Here is a 20,270-nt window from a genome sequence, read left to right on the forward strand (position 1 = left end):
CACTCACCTTTCAGAGTTCCACTTTCCCCTTTGGCGCAGTGATGATAATAATGCCCACCAAACAGGGGGCTGTGTTATGTATTTAACTGAACACTCTGTAAAGTCTTCGCACGGTGCATGGCTCAGAGGAAGTGCTTCAACATTTCTGGTGTGATCAATGTTATTGCGATTGATGAAGTGTCACTTGGCTCATTAAGGGCTGAGCAGAGCCTGCTCCGACTTGATGGTGAGGTGTTTTTTTTTTTTACAATGCATTTCTAGATTTCCTACCTGCTGGTCTCCTCAGAGGAGGGGAAATGGAAGCTATCCAGCCAGATGGAAGACAGCCAACATCTTTCCAGCGAAATCCTTGCCCCACCCTTGCACCAGTCTCCTTGTTGGGATTTCTCTGGACCAAGTCGGCCACTAGCCAGGACATGGAGGACTGAGGGGCTGTGGGTGTGAGCAGCTCTTTTGGAGAATCAGGAAGAGGAGGAGCTGGGGAGAGGTGAACTGTAGGCTTCACGATGCAGGCTGCTGTACAGATCACAGTCTCTCTGGGACTCGTGGTCTAGAAGAAGGAGAAAGGATGAGCATTCCAGAAGACCGAGCCCAGCTTGAAAGCTGCAGAGGGTGAGTGGCTCATTTCTCTAGCTTTCCATGCCAGTGACAAGGGAGAAGCAAGGGAGAAGCACTGTTTGTCTTTGGTGGGGTAGCTACAGAGGATGACTGTCTGCCTGGGACAGAAGTCAAGAGACCTGAGCTCTGCTCTTGCCTGGTTACTAGCATGCTGTGCCATCTTGGGCAAGTCACCAGACCTCTCTGGGCCCATTTTCACATCTGTAAAATCAAGAATGGACCTAGTCAGAGTAATGACAATATCTAGCGTTCGTACAGTGCTTGTCAGTTGCACTTTCCCAAATAACATCTCATAGCAGCCCTTGCAACGTGCAGATGAGCAAACTATAGTGCAGTAGGGCCTGTGATCAGTTAGGGCAAAGCAAGCCTGGACCTAAACTCCTGGTCTCCTGAGGAAAATTCTGGCCTCTGGTGAGCACATTGTTCCCCTAGAGCTCTGAAATCCGAAGATTCCTAGCACCTCGTCGAGGACTTCTATCTCCTTCGGTGCTACCTTCTTTTTTCCCCCAACCCCTCCCTCCCTTCTTCCCACTCCTGTTCCAGCCTCTTCTCCACCAGCTTCCCAGAATTTCTTCTCCTTCTTCAGGCCCGAAACATTAACATTCCCTAGAAGAGGGAAATGCACCCAGATACCCCGTCTCCACCCTCCCTGGGTGAGCACTTGCGCACAGCCTAATTCCCAGCATTCTCTCTGCTTTGCAGAATGCCTTCCCGTGGGTCCCAAGAGGGGAAAGAAGTGGGGCTGTTTAACCTCCAGGTGTGACCCCAGACCAGCCGGCATGGGTCACCAACGTCCAGGGTGCTGGGTAAATGTGCAGATTCCTGGATCCCACCCCAAAGTTGGTGAGCCAGAGCGGGCATTTTAGTAAGCTCTCCCTGTCTCTGACAGGCAAGTATCCCAGCTTGGGGGCCACTAGTTTTCTAACTATTACACCATTGGACAGGAGAGGATGGTTGACAGATTTCTTCACAGTGAACCATCCTTGGATATCTGGAAAAAGTCCTTCCTGATAAAGGTGGATTATTATTTTTTGAAGTAAATGCCAGGATTTAACTTGGGATATATTTTAGTTCAAGTGCTGCATATCTACAAGTTACATTTGTCTAGAATTTTCCTTGTCTTGTATGCTATCTTCATTGAGATTGGGCAATGCTAGCTTTATAAAATAAATTGGGAGTCTTACCACTATTATTATTATTTTTTTTTTATTTTTATTTTTTTTTTACCATCGGAGATAGTGTGACATTGGGCTTATTCTTTGAAGATTGGCTAGGACTCAGCTACAAAAACAGGCTGGGCCTAACACTGTCATAAGTGGTTGATATTTCACTGCCTTTTCTCATTTCTGAAATGATTTTTGGTCTGTTCAGATTGCTACGTCTTCTTGAAAGCAATTCATTTCCCCGAGTTCACTGAACAATTGCACCAGATATTCGTATGTCTGCAGCCCCCTCCGTTTTTATTGCCTTTCTCAGTGTGGTATTTTTTTCCACTTGTTTTCTTTAATTGTGCTTTTCTTAGACTTTTTGAAGACCCAACTTCTTCTTTCACAGCATTGAAACATTATTGATAAACAATAAACTGCACACTTAAAATGAACAATTGGATGAGTTTTTAAAATCTGGATACATTTGTGAAACCATCACCATAATCAAAAATAAACATATTATTTTGACCTTTTTTAGTTTTCTAGTTCCTGGATTTCGGATTTCATACTTAGTAGTCTATCCTTCTATTTGCGCACATGGGTATTTTATTATTTTTTTCCTGGTTCCTTAAGTGGAAGTCAGCTTTTTTATTTTTAATTTTTAAGTATAGATACAGTCAATTCTCGTTATTCATGGCAATTATGTCCTCTAAATGCATTGCAAACAATGAATTAGGGAATTCTGAGCCATTGCTCCTCGGGAAAATGCAGGGTTAGATTCCTGCCAACATCTGGGCACAGAGTTTTTTTTAATCAAACAATCAATGTATAATTTTGTTTTATGTGTGCTTCTGTTTAAAGACTCCTTTAAAAAATAAATTGTTGATTTGTCAACATGGAACTCATGGCCAGGGGTGCCTGGGTGGCTCAGTCCTTAAGCATCTGCTTTCTGCTCAGGGTGTGATCCCAGGGGTCCTGGGATCGAGCCCTGCATCGGGCTCCCTGCTCTGCTGGAAGCCTGCTTCTTCCTCTCCCACTCCCCCTGCTTGTGTTCCCTCTCTTGCTGGCTGTCTCTCTCTCTCTCTCTGTCAAATAAATAAATAAAATCTTAAAAAAAAAAAAAGAACTCATGGTCAACAGCTCTAGGAATTCTGTCTGAACAAAGCTTACCTAATAAACCTATTTTTCCCCTTAAGGCATATCACAGCTTTTTTGTGCTTAGGAACACTAGTCAGCATTTCAACACCACTCTTGGGGCCATTTGAAACAGCAAAGTCACTGGTACAGCGTGGGGAATATAATCAATGATATTGTAACAGTGTTGCCTGGTAACAGATGGTGGCTGCACTTGTGATGAGCACAACATAACTAGAGATACACCCGAAACTAACGTAACATTGTGTGCCAACCACCCTCAAAAATTTTTTTTGTTAAGAATGAGAAAAGAAAACTAAAGAGCAATATCGCCAACAAAAAGCACAATTCAAAACCCGTTCTCCGTATGAGAGCTGAAACAAGAAGGCCGAGGGTCCCCTGGTTCGACCTCAGCTGGGACTGTGTACATCACGCAACTAAAATTGATCAGTGCCTTGCTCGTGTGCATAACGTCAGGAAAATGCCGCAAGTATTTGGTTTGGGGGTTACAGATAAGTTTTGACAAATAGGTGAATTCGCGAATATGGAATCTGCAAATAAAGAGGATCGGTTGTAGCTAAATCATTTAAGGTTATGTTGAACTTATGGGATACGGACAAAGCCGTTCTCTCAAAGTTTATGGCAACGGATGCTGGAAATCCTCACTCACAGCTTCATTTTTGGTTGGTTGGGTTCTAATGCCAAGGATGCGGTGTCCTCATTTATCACTAACCTTTGTCCAGGTCATTGTGTACTTAGCTTGTCTGGGAGGGTGTCAGTTCGCGGATACCCCTGGAACATCATAGAGAGAGTCAAGACCCAGAGGTCTGAGTCCGGGTGTGCCTTGTACTGGAAGTGTTTGAGGAGAGAGTGGAGGTTCTGGGGCAAGATAGAAAGCACACTGGTCTTGGATTTGAACTCTCTCTCTCTCTCACTGGTTGAATACATTTCACTAAAATACGCATCTTATCTGAATCTGTTTCCTCCCTATAAAACGTCATGATCCACCAGGTTGAGACAGAGACCAAACAAAGTGGGTGGGAAGTATCTGGCAAACAGCAAAGAGCTGTGTCAGTGTGAGGTGGGGAATATTGTCGTCATGTTAATAGCATTCCCAGAACTCTCTGACCTCATGCGCACAATATGGGCTCCCTCTCACTGGGACCCTATCATTCCAGAACCTAAACAGAAGTGAGTCCAGGCTGGCTGATGTCAGATGGGAGGCAGAGACAGGGACTTAGAGACGTAAAGAAGCAGCCTTGGGGAAGCTCCTCTCCCATGGGCGAAGCTGATCCAACCCATGGAAGGCGAAGGGAGAAGGGAGAAGAAGGCACCCGTGCTGAAACCGCCCATAAACCTATCTCCTTTGCTTCCAGCACCATGAGTACCGAGGAGGATGCCAAGTGGCTTCAGTGGGTGACACACCAGTTTGAGACCATTGCGGGAAAAGACGGCGAGATCAACCTGCAAGAATTCAAAGCAGCCCTGAATGTGAAAGAGGCAAGTGTCCACTCCGGAAGTGGGCCCTGCATTCAAAATGGAGGCGCAGTCTGGCTCTCAGGGACACAGTGCCTCACAAAGAGGCAAAGGTCGCTCCCCGGGCATCCTCAGGGCTTCCGGCCCCACCCCCAAGCAGGATCTGAGCGGTTCCCTCTCTGCTCCTGATGCCCTCCCAACCCTCCGGTAGCCTCCTGGGGTCTTCAAAACGACATGTAAAGTTGGGTATCAGGAGCTTGCCAGATCTTAAGAAATATTTTTGGCCTCATATTTTCCACCAGCCTCATGGCCAGAGTTGACGCCATGATGTCCGTAAGCCTCCTTCCAAGAAATAAGTTTCTATGATTTGCATCCATGAAACTCCCACCCCATGCCCAGCCCTCTCTCACTTCATAGGTTCTCTGCCTATTCCTGGAGCAGCCTGCTTGCCCCAAAAACGGGGAGACATCTGCAGAGATGGGGGGGCAGAGTGAGCCTGCAAATGTCAACTTCTCCCCCACATGTTTCGCGGGCTGGCATCTGGTGGTGGCCTGTGTCCTTGACAGGGGCAAGCCAGTGAGCATCTGGGTGTCCCTGTTTGGGTCTGAGGGCCCTCACTTGCTGGTAGCAGGGATACCGCTAAGAACTCTAAATGCCATGCCTCCTTCCATAGTAAACATGGGGAAGGGAAAAAAGACATTCTGCCTAACGATGCATTACACTCTTCCTTTTAAAATATTTATTTATTTATTTATTTATTTATTTGAGAGAGAGAGCACGAGCAGGGGAGGGGGGAAGGGGAGGGCTCCGCTGAGCAAGGAGCCTGACTGGGGGCTGGATGCCAGGACTCTGGAATCATGACCTGAGCCAAAGGCAGACACTTAACCCACTGAACCACCGAGGTGCCCCAATACATTACACTCTTTTTTTTTTTTTTTAAAGATTTTATTTATTTATTCGACAGAGAGAGAGAGACAGCCAGCGAGAGAGGGAACACAAGCAGGGGGAGTGGGAGGGGAAGAAGCAGGCTCCCAGCGGAGGAGCCTGATGTGGGGCTGGATCCCAGGACTCTGGGATCACGCCCTGAGCCGAAGACAGACGCTTAACGACTGAGCCACCCAGGCGCCCCACCAATACATTACACTCGTAACAGGACGCTGTAAAATACCTTAAGATAAAGACCACTTGGAATGGTAGATAAAGGCATTAGCCAGGGATCCAGGGAAGAAAGAGGAGAGCTGAGGCAGGGGGGAGTGTCTACTGACTTGGGCCCCAACTCCCTGCTTGTGGACTCCTCCTGGTTTCTTTAGGTCCGACTTGAAGCCCTGCGAGGCCCTCTCCCTGCCTCGAGGGCAGCCTCCAGGCCCCGCATATCTGGGGCACTGACCCCGCCTGGCTTCATTTCTGTGCTGGGTGCCTAGCACCAGGCCTGGCGAGTGGGGGCTGTGCAGGACATGATTGCTGAATGAATGAATGCATGCACGCATGCATGCGTGGATAGACTGAGTGAATAGGAGCTTAAGAACAAACCTGCAGTGTAAGCGCAGGCAGCCTAAACAGTAAGTACAGGGACGATCCAGGTGTCCAAGTGTCATCTCCCCTCTAAGACCTTCTTGCCCCATTGTCCCTTGTGTTCAGCCCATGGAGGATGAGACAGGACCCCGGAGGAGCCTGCAGGGGGAGCCTGCATTTTGCATGTTGAGGGGTCTGGACCGCAAGGCTGATGGGGTGACAGGCACGTAGGGGACAGAGAGCCTGTACAAATGACCAAGCGTGAGGGTCCTGCAGGGACACAAGCCCATCCTCACTGCTGCGATCTGAACAGCTCTTGCACGGGAGACCAAACTTGCTCTTCGCAAGCGGGAGGGGCCGTGGACACCGCCCGCTGGTGTGGCCAAGCGGGCAGATCACACCCTGTGCGCAAGCCCAGGGGCCTGCCTGAAGCCCACCACCCCAAGGCGCATGCGCACACGCCCCGCAGGCCTTCAAAGCCCGGGCCCCGCCACCACGCTGTGCCCATCTCCCGCCCTTCTCTGGCCACAGTCCTTCTTTGCCGAGAGATTCTTCACCCTCTTTGACTCCGATGGAAGTGGCACCATCACCCTCCAGGAGCTGCGGGACGCGCTGACCCTCCTCATCCACGGCGACCCCATGGACAAACTCAAATTCCTCTTCCAGGTGTACGACGTCGACGGTAAGGGCTCGGAGGGGCGGGAGGGGCGGGGCGAGCGTGGGCTCAGTGGGAGGGGACAAAGGGACCCCACCTACCTCAGTGACTGTCTCCAGACCAGGCTGATGACTCCCTCCCTCTGTGTGCCCCACCCCCTACCCCCCACCCCACCCCCCGACCCATCTGTCCGTCTCGCCACTGCCTCCCTTCTATGGAGAGGTGGCGAGAAGGGCCACTGTGGCTCAGGAGACAAATGCCCTTGATTCGATCACCAGATGCCTGAACTTCTTTTGAAAGTCCGAAAAAAGAAATTGCTTTATTGCCTTTTTCTTATTATGATAGTAACATAAGTCCTCTGTGAACACTTTAGGCAACACAGAATGATTTAAAGAAGAAAGCAAAAATCACCCATAACATTTTTCTCTACTGCCTTCGAATTGATCTCTGTCTCTCACACATACACACACACCCACACACATTTTTTTTTAAATGGGATTACACTATACGGACCGCCTTTTCTTGCTAAACAATATAAACATTTGTTCGTGTAAGACTATATTGCTTTCTAACATCATTTTTACTGCAACAAAATATACGTAACATTAAATTTACCACTTTAACCATTTTTTAAGTGTCAGTGCCACAGCATTAAGTGCATTCACATGGTTGGGCGACCTTCGCCACCATCCACCCAGAGAACTTTGTCATCTTTCCAAACCGAAACTCTATACCCCCGCAACACTAGCTCCTGTTCCCTCCTCCCCACTCCTGGCAAAACCCCCCTCTCCTTTCTGTCTCTGCAAATTTGACTATTCTACGTATGTCATACGAGTGGAATCATGGAGTACTCGTCCTTTTGTATCTGGCTTATTTCACTTAGCATCATGTCTTCAAGGCTCACCCATGCGACAGGATTTAGTTCTTTTTTTAAGGCTGGGCAATATTTGATTGTACGGATATACCATATTTTGTTTATCTGTCCGTCAGTGGACACTTGGCTTGCTGCCATCTCCTGACTATCGTGAATGATGCTGTTATGAACACAGGTGTGGGTCTTCAGGACTCCGCTTTCCATTCTTTTGGGTAAATACCCAGAGGTGGAATTGCTGGATTATATGGTAGTTCTCTTTTCAATTTTTCGAGGAATACAGTATTCGTCCACAGAGGTTGTACCATTTTACCTTCCCACCAGCAATGCACAAGGTTCCAGTTTTTCCACATCCTTGCCAAGACTTGTTATTTCTGTTTTTCTTTTTCAATAGTAGCCACTCTACTCAGTCGGTTAAACGTCTGCCTTCCACTCAGGTCTTGATCCCAGGGTCCTAGGATCCAGCCCCACATTGGGCTCCCTGCTCAGCGGGGAGTCTGCTTCTCCCTTTCCTCCTCCCCCTCCGCTTGTGCTCTCTCTTGCTTTCTCTCTCTCTCTCAAATACATATATAAAATCTTAAAAAAAAAAAATAGTAGCCACCCTAGTGGGTATGAAGCGGTGACTCAGCGTATTTACAGCCTCACTTGCTGTGGCCTCGTCCTGTTCCGCCGTATGTACATATGTGACCCTGTGTCCCGCGCAGCACAGCCTAGGAGTTCAGATCTCTCACTTGGAGGTCAGGCTGCCAAAGCTCAGATCTCAGCTCCACCATTTATTAATAATCACGGAGCCTCGGGCAAGCCACTTAACTTCTTTGTGCCTCAGTTTCTTTACCTCTCACATGCGAATAATGGTTATAATAACAGTCTACACTATGAAGCTGATAGGATTAAATTAGGTAGCTTTTGTAGACTCGGAACAGTGCCCAGCACACCTTTGTAAGTGTTAGTGGTTATTTATTACTGTTTATTTGAACCCCATTACCAAAATGGAGAGTTTCATTGTCTCCCCATTCCCAACACTTTTTCTTTTCTTTTTTTTTCTTTTCTTCTCTTCTTTTTTTTGCATTAAAAATGACACTGCTATGAATGTCCTGCTTTTAAATCTTTGGCAACTCTGTGGCGTCAAGCATCCCTGAGGGCCTGGAATCATCAAAGGACGGGGGACTCCAGTGAGAAAGGGGCACCCAGTGAGACTGAGATCGTGGGTGAGGCCAGACTGGACGGGCCTCGGTGGCCAAGGTGTGGAGTCTCAGGACAGTTAGCCACAGGGAGCCACGGAGGAGTGCTGAGCAGGGAAGTCACTGGGCTGGATCTGCATCCTGAAAAGCTCAACCTGGCCGCAAGCCTGCTCCTGGGCAGGGCCCTCTGGCCCATGGGGTTTCTTTAGCTCCCAGTCCCACCTGACTCAGTCTAGCCAGACCTCATTCCTGGAACCCGATCCCCAAATTGGCCCCCTTGCCCTAGGACTCAGGTAGTTGGCCACACCCAGTCTCCATGGGACAGTCTGCTTCCTGACCACCAAGCTTTGCTCACTCCTGAGAGGTTCGTTGGTGACAGGAGAAGCAGCACACTCACCTTCTTGCAGGCAGTGGTGGCGAGGAAGGCAGGACAGGGCACGTGAAAGGGGATGTATACTTTTATGGCGGGAACGGGAAGGCATTCCTTTCCAGTGGCTTCTGTGTTCTCTGAGAGCTAGGCGGGGATTGGATACACATGGAGGTGAGAAGTGGTCCTTGCAGACAGCAGGAGAGTGACCATACTAGAGAAGCAGGAGAAGGTTGCTGGGCAAGTCGAAGGCCTTGCTGTGGCCGGGGATCAAAGCTTCCTGATCTCTTGGGCGCTTTTCTTCAAGAATGTTCTCTTAGCTGCCCTGGTACAGGAAGGGAGAGAACAGGCGGCTAGATTCACTCGGGGATGGGATATGTGTAGGTCGCTGGAATAGAAGGATAGCAGGACGAGGAAGAGGAATGTGTGTATGAGAATAATAGTGAAGGGGAGCCTGGATTTGAAATTAGCCAAGGGGTGAATAAAGCTGGACGGATGAGAGGGTGTGAAGGCAGCAGGGGAGGGACTCTGGATGCGGTTAGAAACCTGTTGCAAGGTGACTCTTGACTAGGAAAGCTGAAGGCCGGGAGACGTGACTGGAGAGTGGTACATTACACTCTGCGCTGTCATGTGATTACCGACCGGGGCTTGGGCCTTCATGATGATCAAATACCAAGAAGACTTTCCATTTATATGCAGCTGCGTTCTTCCAGATACTGCAGGGAGTGCTTTATTGTTATCTGTTATCCTTGAGCCAGTTCTGAAAGGGAGAAATAACGATTCCCATTTTAAAGATGAGCGAAGTAAGGCTCACCACTCCGGAGGGCTTACATACAGCCCACCATCACGGTTAATAAGGGGCAGAGATATGAAGCTACCTCAAGTGTGTCTGCACCCAGACTAGGCCAAGAACTCATTAATCATGGCCCTGCTGCTCGCGCAGAGTGGAAAAATAGAAAGAAATGGCCCAGACCTCATCTTGATGGGGGGGCTTTGGCTTCCTCTTCCCATCACACCTTTAGTCACTCATGTTCCCGTAAGACCACGTGGCTGGGCTTGGGGGCCCAGCTCTGACCTCTCAGGACAACATGGAAAAGCAAGATCTGCTCTAAGTTAGAGAACAAAAGGGAACTTTCCTTCACCGCCACCCCCAGTACAATTTGCCTCTGGATAATTGAGGCTCTGGGCGTGTAGTTCCTTACAGATTAAACAAGTGTATCTTCTTTCTCTCCCCCCTTTTTTGAGAGAGAGAGAGCTCCAGTGGGGAGAGGGGCAGGAGAGGGAGGGAGAGAGAGAATCTCAAGTAGGCTCCACGCTCAGCGTGGGCCCAACAAGGGGCTCGATCCCACAACCCTAAGAGCGTGACCTGAGCCAAAATCAAGAGTTGGATGCTTAACTGATAGAGCTACCCAGGTGCCCCAAGGAAGCGTATGTTCCGTGCAGATGGTCTTGGAAGCTCAGTACTTAGGAGGCTGCAGATCCCGGAGAAAGGCATGCACTAAAGCTAAGATTCTCCATGTTTGGGGGAGGAGTTTATCTCCACCGAGCTGGGCAGTCGGGAGCCATGGAAGGTTCCTGAGCAGAGGATGATATTATGTACTTTCCCTGGTCTCTACCCCGAAAGGTATTTGGTTGGCAGAAAACTGCAGGTGGGCGAACAGGGAAAGTTCGCCACTCCATGCAGTGGTTGGGCACGGGGGAATCTGCAGGTGGAGAGTGGGGTCCGGGGCAAGCCCCCACTCGGCTTCATCCCCACGTGGGACAGGCAGCGGCTCTATCGATGTGGATGAGCTGCGCACCGTGCTGCAGTCGTGCATGCGCGAGAGCGCCATCTCGCTGCCCGAGGAAAAGCTGGACCAGCTGACGCTGGCGCTCTTCGAGTCAGCCGACAAGGACTGCAACGGCGCCATCACCTTCGACGAGCTCCGGGACGAGCTGCAGCGCTTCCCCGGGGTCATGGAGAACCTGACCATCAGGTGCGGCCCTGTCTCTGGCGTGGGCACTGCCCGCGTAGAGGTTAGATTCCAGGTGCGCAGAGTGACTGGATAGCTCTAGGGATCCCTCAACCCCGCCCCAGCCCCGCCCCGGCCCCGCCCCAGCCCCGCCCCGGCCCCGCCCCAGCCCCGCCCCAGCCCCGCCCCGCTCCAGCCCCGGCCCCGCCCCGGCCCCGCCCCGCTCCGGCCCCACTCCAGCCCCGCCCCGCCTCTGCAGCTTTCTTATAAGGGACAAAGTTCTGTTCTGCGGGGAGCTAAGGTCGTGCCTCCGTTTTACAGCGTCTTTTCAGAATCAACTACACGGTATTAAGCGCCTGCTGTGGGCTGGGCATTTTTACAAACGTACCAGTGCATTTTATGGCAACGCCCAAAAGGAAATTAGTTACCTCACCTGAAGTAACTCACCTAGGATCACCGCAGAGGCAGACACTTACTCAACTTGGTCGAGCAGGCACTGTTAATTTATAAGTAATTTATGCCAGTAAGCCAATGCATAAACTAGAGAAGTGCTAAATTGAAAAAAGCTGTGGAGAAAATACAATAGACGGGGTGTAACAACACACTTAAATTTGTCTGACTCCAAGCTCTGGAAAGTGCCGCTTTTGTAGTTCATTCTTTTTGTGTATTTGCTTACTTGTGGGTTATTTACCACAACATATCTCAGATGTCTCCATCCTTTTCGATTGCCGTTTTCCCCCCTGAGTTGCTAAGTAAGGGAAGTAATAGAAACAGCCGTGATTGTGGCATCAGACAGATGGGAGTTCCATCGCGGCTTTGCCTAGCTGTGTGACTCTGAGCAAGTCGCTCGACCTCTCTGTTTCCTGGTATAAAAGGGAAGCCGGCCGCTTGCCACGAGGCTCCAGAGAGTTGGTCGGTTTACAGCGGGGGTGGGGTCTCTAGGTCCCCTGCGGAACCCCCCGCCCCCGTCCGCAGCCCGCCTGGCCGGTCCCTCTGAGCAGCGCCCCTCTCTCGCAGCGCTGCGCACTGGCTGACGCCCCCCGCCTCCCGCCCGCCCCGGCGCCGGCCCCGCCCTCTGACCTCCGCCTACTGGCAGAACCACCGCAGCCACCTGCTCTGCCTGGCCGTCTATGCCGGCCTGCACGTGCTGCTCTTCGCGCTGGCGGCCCACGCGCACCGGGCCCTCGGCCCCAGCGTCATGGTGGCCAAGGGCTGCGGCCAGTGCCTCAACTTCGACTGTAGCTTCATCGCGGTAGGACCCCGCGGGCACGGTGCCCGGGAAGTGGGCAGGGGTCGGGGGGCTATGCTGACCTAGGTTGCTCATAGCCGAAGGGGCCCACACGTGGACTCCTGGGGTGCCCGGGCCAAAGGGCACCTCAGAAGTCAGCTGGGTCAATCAGTACTCGGTGGACACTGAGGCCCAGAGAGGGGCAGTGACTTGTCCGTAGTCACACAGCCGCATTTTTGTGCACTTACTATGTATAGTCACGGTGCTGAGCCCTTTCCATGTGAGGTTCCCTACAACCTGTAGTGGCCCTGGGGCAGGTGGGGTGCTTCCTAGGTAGGACTCGAAGCAGAGAACACGGTAAGAGCCCTTGAATGCCAGGCTGATGAGTCAGAACGTGACACTCTGGGCCAGGGACTGAGGCCTCAGAGCGTTTTTGATTGTGCGCTGATTCAATTTAAAAAAACCAAAAAACCCTTCCGATGACCCAGTACGCGCTCATTTACCTATAATGATATGTATGCCCTATTACCATCAGCCGTTAGACTTACAGCACACCGTGAGGCAAGACTCATCCTTAACCATCAGGGATCGTTAGTTCAGATCCCCTTCTTGATAATGTCTCCTTCTTACGTGGGTTTTATTTTTATCCTCAGTACGGGCTACGTACCAAGAGTCGGAGACCCATGACTCATATGCTTGGTCTCTTGCATTATTAACACTGCTTTCAATCAGCACTTTCTCCTCAAGGAATCTTTTTAAGTTCCTTGGCTTTTCGGTGAGGGGTAGTTTAGCTTGGTTAAAACCACACAATGTCATCTGCGAGTCCACAGATCTGGGCACACAAACATTGAGAGCAAATGAGCCCGGTCAGGAGCCCCTTTGGAAAACCCGGTCTTCCTCCAGGACACCTTGAGAACTAGACATGACACGTGCCTGTCTGACATACAGACAAATTGAGGGCACCGTGTCGACTCGGATATTAATTATTAGCAAAAGCTTCTGTGCTGCTCATGTGTTTAGGGAAAAGTAATAGCATCAGTCATTCTGTAACGTTTTCTCTTCCTGCCCCAGTTCCGGAGACCCTGCTTTGGACACCGCAGCTAAGGACCTAGGGGAGCAGTAAAGGCTGGGGGGCAGGGGAGATGGGGAAAGGGACATTCGGGAGGCACAGCCAGCTCAGAGGGAGGCGGGGAGATAGCTGCTGGGGAGAGGAGGACAGGCCGAGAGCGAGCCAGGTGGGGGCTCTCTGCTGCTGTGTCCGGCCAGGTGCTGATGCTCAGGCGAGGCCTGACCTGGCTGCGGGCCACCTGGCTGGCCCAGGTCCTGCCGCTCGACCAGAACATCCAGTTCCACCAACTCATGGGCTACGTGGTGGTGGCGCTCTCCCTTGTGCACACCGTGGCCCACGTTGTGAACTTCGGTGAGTGGCCTGGGACTGGGGGAGGGAACCCGGGTGGGCCATTCCCCAGCCCCCAGCCCTGGACGTGGGGCACAGCCCCTGTGTGTCCTGCAGGCCCAGTGGGTGGGGAAGGGGTGTCCTGTATCAGCCAGTGGTGTGGATGGAAGCCTCTACCTGTGTGGGTATCTGATGGGGAGGGGTGGGACCCCCAAAGGAAGGGTGGAGAGGGAAGAGCTCACCTGTGCTTGTCTCCAGCGCTCCAGGCTCAGTCCGAGGCCAGCCCCTTCCGGTTTTGGGAACTGCTGCTCACCACCAGGCCGGGCATCGGCTGGGTCCATGGCTCGGCCTCCCCGACCGGTGTGGCCCTGCTGCTGCTGCTGCTGCTTATGCTTGCCTGCTCCAGCTCCTGCATCCGGAGGAGCGGCAACTTCGAGGTGTCCAGCCCTTGCCCCTTCGCTCTCCCAGGCTGGGCCCCCCTCTTCATTCCATGCTGTGTCCCCTCTCATTACTGCAGAGCCCAGGAAGCACCCAGGCTGGTCTGCACATTATGTGTGTGTGATTGGGTCGTAGTATATGTCTGCCAGGTGGAAAATGCTTTGCTCTGGAAGATTCTGCCTTTTTGCTGGCCTGCCCCCTGCCCAAATTGGATTAGACTAGGGTCAGGGAGGGGAAGGAGCAGAGGCTCGCTCAGCATCCTTATCTATAAAGTGGACCTATAATTCTGTACCTATGAAGTTATTTGAGGAATTAAATGAGATAACATATGAAGCCACTACCTGGTCACCTGGCACACAGATGCTCCCAACACGTTAGTTCCATTTTCACTCCCCTGTGTGTAGCGTCCTCAAGATGCAGGAGGTCACAGATTTGGTCAATTAGTACATGACAGGGGAGCCAAGAATACTCAATGGGGTAAAGATAAACTCTTCAATAAATGGTGATGGGAAAACTTGATATTCACATGCAAAAGAATGAAAATGAACCTCTATTTTATACAACTCACCAAAACTGACTAAAAATACATTAAGACTTAAACATATGACCTGAAACCATAAAACCGTTTGGGGGCACTCCACTCTGGCCAGACTATCCCTAGGCAGACATTTCACATGTTTGCTGCGGGCACCGGGAGCCCTTACACGACCCCTGGGCCAAACCCCCAGAATAAAAAAGCCCCAAAGCTCCCCATCCCCTAACCTCCTACCCAGCCCTGTCCCCAGGAGAGGGTGTGTATGACCATGGCTTTGAGGTTGGCCCTGAGCTCTGGCCCTGTTCCACCCCCAGGTGGAACTCTGGAAGCTTACCGCCCCCTTCCTCCCCACCCTCCCAGGTGTTCTACTGGACCCATCTGTCCTACCTCCCCATGTGGATTCTGCTCATTCTGCATGGGCCCAACTTCTGGAAGTGGCTGCTGGTCCCTGGCATCTTGTTCTTCCTGGAGAAAATCATTGGACTAGCCATGTCCCGCATGGCAGCCCTGTGCATCGTGGAAGTCAATCTCCTTCCCTCCAAGGTGCGAAGGGCAGCTGCAGGTGGAGAGCGCAGCAGCTGGATACCCTGTTAGACCCCAAGGAGATAGGGACTAGGGTAGCTACAGCCCCTGCAAGCGGAGCAGTTGAGCAAAGTCCAGGATCCGGTCTAGCCTTCAGGAGTGACACTTGAGGCAGAGGAATGGCAGGTGGGCAGGACACTGCTACAGACCAGCTCACGAAGCATGTATTAAGGGCCTGCAAGTTGCCAGGCCCTGTGCCAGGTAGCAGAAACCCAGAGATGGCTCTGGCCCTGCCCTGCTTGGCCCCTGCCTTACAGGGCAGGGCTGTGTGGGCGAGAGTAGAACCTCGGGAAGTACGAAACTATCCTTGAGAGGTCAGGGAAGGTTCCCGAAGGAGGAAGGAGATGCCGCGTTGGGGTTCTGAGAGACAAGCAGGAGTTTGTGGGACAGGCAAGACAAGGAAGGGTACTGCTGGAGAAGGAACAGCGCCTCATCAAAGGCACCGGGTTGTGAGTGGGTGTACTGTACTTGGGGACTATGGGTAATTTGGCACAGCTGGAGCCAAGATGCGGAGAAGGGGTGGGCGGGGCCTGGCGGCCCCTGGGGACTCCTGCCCTGCAGGCAACCGGGAACCCCTGAGCAGGTGGGGGGAGGGGACAGTGGTATCGGGAGGGCTTGTGTTCCAGCTAGATTCCTGCAGTCGCTCTGGAAGATGGCTAGTTGGGAGGCTGTTGCATATGCGCAGATGAGAGCTCGGGAGGGCCTTGACCTTAAACAGGGGGTGTGGGGTGGGGGTGGGGTGGCAGATCACAGGAAGACTCAAGAGGTAACCGGTGGGAGAGAGGAAGGAGCCTAGGACATCTCCCAGGTGTCTGAGTGACCGGGCCATTTGTGGAGGAAAGGAAGGCAGTCCCGGGAGGGCTCACCTCGGGGCAGCTGAGAGTGAGGATGTGGGAAGTGAGGTGCTTTATACCGAGGCTCTGGCCTCCGACAGCGTGATGAGTGTCCCATCCATGGTTTCCTCGCTGGTGGCCTTGAGCAAGCTCCTTAGCCGTTCGGAGCCCTTGCTTCCCATCTGTAGAGTGGGGAAAGAATGGCATCCGTCTCAGAGAACGGCTGTGAGGACCACAGATGACACTTTCCGTGCTTCACACAGCTCTGGCACCGCGTGACGGCTGAGTGAACTGAAGCTGTGGTCCAGGGGGATGTCATTCTCCCAGGGGAGATGCCCACGAGTGGCCGGAGTCCCAGCCAAGTGCAACAGAAGTCCCACGCAAGGGGCTAGAGCAGTCAGGGGGCTTTACAGAGAAGGGCCACTAAGAGCAGCGTTTACACCCTGAGAAGTGGGACCAAGCCATGAGCCTCACTTCAGACACAGCTCACCCCCCGCCTGGCAGAGGGGTGCAGGGCGAGCCCCACTCACAGGTTCGGGAGGGTCAGACGTCCGGGGCCCACCTGGGTGGTGGTGGAGGAGGACGGCCCGGCCTCTGCCCTCTTGCCCAGGGGGCCCCCGGCCGCTTCGGGCCTGCACGAATGACCCTGACCTTCTTCTCTCCTCAGGTCACCCACCTCCTCATCGAGAGGCCCCCTCTCTTCCACTACAGGCCGGGCGACTACTTGTACCTGAACGTCCCCAGCATCGCACGCTACGAGTGGCATCCCTTCACCATCAGCAGCGCTCCGGAGCAGAAAGGTACACCCCCCCCTTGTGCTGGGCATGTACTTGCGGGGTTCTGCCGGGTGTCGGGCACAGGCTGGGAACCAGGAACACGGGAGTGAACAAGACCGGAGACCCGAAGTCACCCTCCAAAAGCTCCCTCTGAAACCAGGAAGCAGATGCCCACACACTTACCGAGTGGGGAGGTCAGGGCTGGACAAGCTGCCGTGAGGATCGCATGAGGCCCAAGCATCTTCCCCGCCCCCATCCCTGTGGAGCCCCGAGGCAGCAGAATCCCTCGAATCCTTCTTCCCCATCTGTGGACCACTCCCCTTTCTCTCTGGCTCCCCAGCACCCACAGAACTGCTCAGCTCACCCTCCCTCTGGCCAGCGGACCTCTGGCCCCCAGCCATGTGTGTGCTGGACTTCTGGTCCCGGGTCATTGTTAGAGCCTGCTCCTGGACCTCTGCCCTCTTCCTAGGCCAGGGATCGGGCTTTCCGCCTTGAGTGGTACTTCAGGCAGGGAACGCCTTGCATGATCCACGACAGCAAGACCCTCGCTCGACTTCATGAAAGGGAAAGGGTCCTGGTTGCCTGTTTTCTCTGCCTCATCCCTATAAAAGCTTTAGTTCCATTCGGGATGCCTCCCAGGGAGCCCCAGCTCCCACAGTTCAGGGTGCAGGCCCAAGGCAAGGGTTCCCTCCGTGAGGCTACGTGCCACCTGCCCTGGAGTCACCTGAGTGGTGGCTCGGAGGTCCAGCGGGGCAAAGGTGGGGTTGGTGGCAGGAGAGGGAAGGAGGTTTTCTTCCTATTCTTCTTTCCTGTTTTGTTTCTTGAGAAGATATATGCTCTCAGAAAATTCAGACAGTATAGAAATACGTAAAGAAGAAAATTAAAATCCCTCAATTCCATCCAAAGAAAGCCGTTGTCAGTCTTTTGATGATCTGTCTTAATATTTCTTTTTTTTTTTAAGATTTTATTTATTTATTTGAGAGAGAGAGAGAGTTTAAGCAGGGGGAGTGGCAGGCAAAGGGAGAGGGAGAAGCAGGCTCCCCACTGAGCAAGGAGCCTGATGCGGGACTTGATCCCAGGACCCCGGGATCATGACCTGAGCCGAAGGCAGACGCGGAACCGACTGAGCCACCCAGGTGCCCCTGTATTAATATTTCTTCGTGGTTCTATAGGTATAGAGAGAATTTTGCATACATGGGATCGCACCGTTCACACTGTTTTGCAGCCCACTTTTTCTCCGTGCACCGTATGTCCTGAAGGTCTTTGCACATCCATTCTTTTAAAACAAGAACTTTCCTTGTGGCTGCATGGTATTCCGGTTATACTGATACTAGTATGATTATAGTGACTGTGTGCACTATAGGGAGACGTCATTGACTGGACCCTTTCTTCAAGGGGTTTCTTCAAGGTCCAGCTTGGAATCTGCCTGCCTCCTGGGCCCCGAGTCTCCCTGCTCTAATGCTGTGGATTCTCTCTGGTACCCTTCAGCAGAGGAGTACCCACCCCAAACCACCTTTCTACCAGTCATCCACTCCGCAGAGAACCTGAATGAGCACCCGTTACGTCCCAGGCACTGGGCACAACGAAAGCCATTGGTCCCACCACAGACTGAACACCTGCAGTGTGCAGAGCCATTGACAAGCCCCTGGTTGAATGTGGGAGGGAGTGGTCCTCGCCATGGTGAGACCCTGGCCTGATGGAGGAGGCAGGGCCCGCACCCCCCAGGGAGCCCCCCTGTCTTGGCAGAAGAGACTGAACCCTTCCTTTGTAGGCTTAAGTTGACTGCATGGATCTCACACTGGAGAGATCAGATTTCCAAGTCCCATGGCTGTGACGCTAGTTTGGGCCCGAGGAGGGACATTCAGTCTGGGACTTGAGCAGTTAATGCCCAGCTCCAGTCCCACGGGTGAGACAGGCCTGCTGGAGGAGCCAGTGCCAAACCCCCATCCCCTTGCCCTGCCTCTTGCTCAGACACCATCTGGCTACACGTCCGGTCCGAAGGCCAGTGGACAAACAGGCTGTATGAGTCCTTCAAGACGTCACGCCCCACAGACTGCGGCTCCAAGCAGCTGTCAAGGAGTTTGCGGAAGAGGAGGAGCCAGAGGAGGCCCCAGGTAGGTGGCTTCGGGGAAGGGAGGGCCCACCGTGGAGACAAACCCAACAGGGACCGTGTTGCTGTCTTCTCGGCTGGTGAGCATCCATCATTGAGCAGCTGCTGTATACACTGGCTGGATGGCTGCATAATGATGTGATCCAAGAGCCTGACCACCCCAGGTCCTCGCTAGTCCCATGTCCTCCGTTAGAAGCCAGGGGGACAGTGGAAAGAGAGAGGACACTGAGAACAGAAGAACCCACCTCCACGTCTCTGCGCCAGCACGTTCGAACTGTACGGCCTCGCCTACCTCCAGCTTACCGAGCCTTAGCTTCCTCATCAACGAACTGGAGGCGGTTCCCATCCTTGGCCTCCCTTTCTCACACGATTATTTTAAGGGTCGACAATGGAATGAATGCCGGTAAAGTACTGAGTTGACCAGACAGCAGGGTCCTCATGGACCCTTCATCATCCCTGTCCACAGCGCCAGTGGCGGCATTGTTACCTTCCGAGCCCTGACGAAACCCACACAGCTGACAAGCTGCCAGGGTCTGGAATGAATACGGGCTCTGGGAAGTTCTGGAGGAATACGGCGAGATCACAGTAAGAATAGACAAAGGAGGCGGACGGTGCCTGGACACAAAGCTAGTCGACTGTACCGCTCAGCTGGGAGTCATGTTAAAATGGGGAAGCCCTGCCCAGGGTTAAAGGAAAAGAAGCCCCACATCCGGCTCAGCCCTGCCAAGCCTTTGTGGAATTTAAAGTCCGGGGAGAAAATAAGGTGGAATCCCGCCAGGCCAGACCAGAGGCAGGCATCCCTCTAGAAAGATGCAAAGCTTTGGGAAATGAAGGGGTGGGTAGAAACAAGCAGGGCGTTCTCTGCTCTGCATCAGGGGAAGGAGGAAGCTGACTTTCCCAGCCAGGTGAGTCCTGCGCCCCAGGAATCAGGGAGTAGACACATTAAAGGCTGTGTTTCTTTGGGACCTTAGGCCCCACCGCCAAAGAATGCGTTGGCACAATCTTTCCGGCAGGCAGTCTGGCCACGCGTATGAGCATCTTAAATATGTAGACCCATAGGGCCGGCCATCCCCTTTGTAGGGCTTTGTCCTAAGAAGATAATTGGACAGTTGCACAGACGCTGGGGATCTATCAGCAAGCAGACTTGACGCAGTCCCTGCTTACCTTGCGGAGGGAGAGATAGACTGTAAACCAAATACATGCGTAATGTGTCAAGTGAAAAATCAATGCTATGAAGAAAAATAAATCAGGGTAGAGGGATAGAGACGGGAAAGGTGCTACTTTATATATGGTGGTTGTTAGTAACGAGGAAATGGGAATCCTGGAAATGCCCAACAATAGGGGTGTAGCTAAATAAATTACTCATCACCCTTATCATGGGATAGTAAGTCCCTGAAAATAGAGTATGTAAATGGATATGCATTTATGTAAATGGACTAGCATGGAAAGCTAGATGTA

At 52.4% G+C, this 20,270-nt stretch overlaps 1 protein-coding gene across 1 annotated transcript in view; it reads left to right on the forward strand.

Moving 5' to 3' along the window:
* The first annotated feature begins 514 nt into the window (after positions 1-514).
* NOX5 (NADPH oxidase 5) overlaps positions 515-20,270 on the forward strand; it is a 34,303-nt gene continuing 14,547 nt past the window's right edge. Inside the window, exons 1-10 of the mRNA XM_057303807.1 lie at positions 515-612; positions 4,277-4,400; positions 6,420-6,570; positions 10,728-10,938; positions 11,932-12,166; positions 13,409-13,562; positions 13,797-13,975; positions 14,872-15,054; positions 16,594-16,726; positions 18,674-18,816. Of these exons, the coding sequence (XP_057159790.1) occupies positions 569-612; positions 4,277-4,400; positions 6,420-6,570; positions 10,728-10,938; positions 11,932-12,166; positions 13,409-13,562; positions 13,797-13,975; positions 14,872-15,054; positions 16,594-16,726; positions 18,674-18,816 (1,557 nt within the window). The 5' untranslated portion in view covers positions 515-568. The remainder of the gene's footprint in view (positions 613-4,276; positions 4,401-6,419; positions 6,571-10,727; positions 10,939-11,931; positions 12,167-13,408; positions 13,563-13,796; positions 13,976-14,871; positions 15,055-16,593; positions 16,727-18,673; positions 18,817-20,270) is intronic.

This window comes from Ursus arctos, unplaced genomic scaffold, assembly GCF_023065955.2.
Source record: "Ursus arctos isolate Adak ecotype North America unplaced genomic scaffold, UrsArc2.0 scaffold_28, whole genome shotgun sequence".
NCBI lineage: Eukaryota > Metazoa > Chordata > Mammalia > Carnivora > Ursidae > Ursus > Ursus arctos.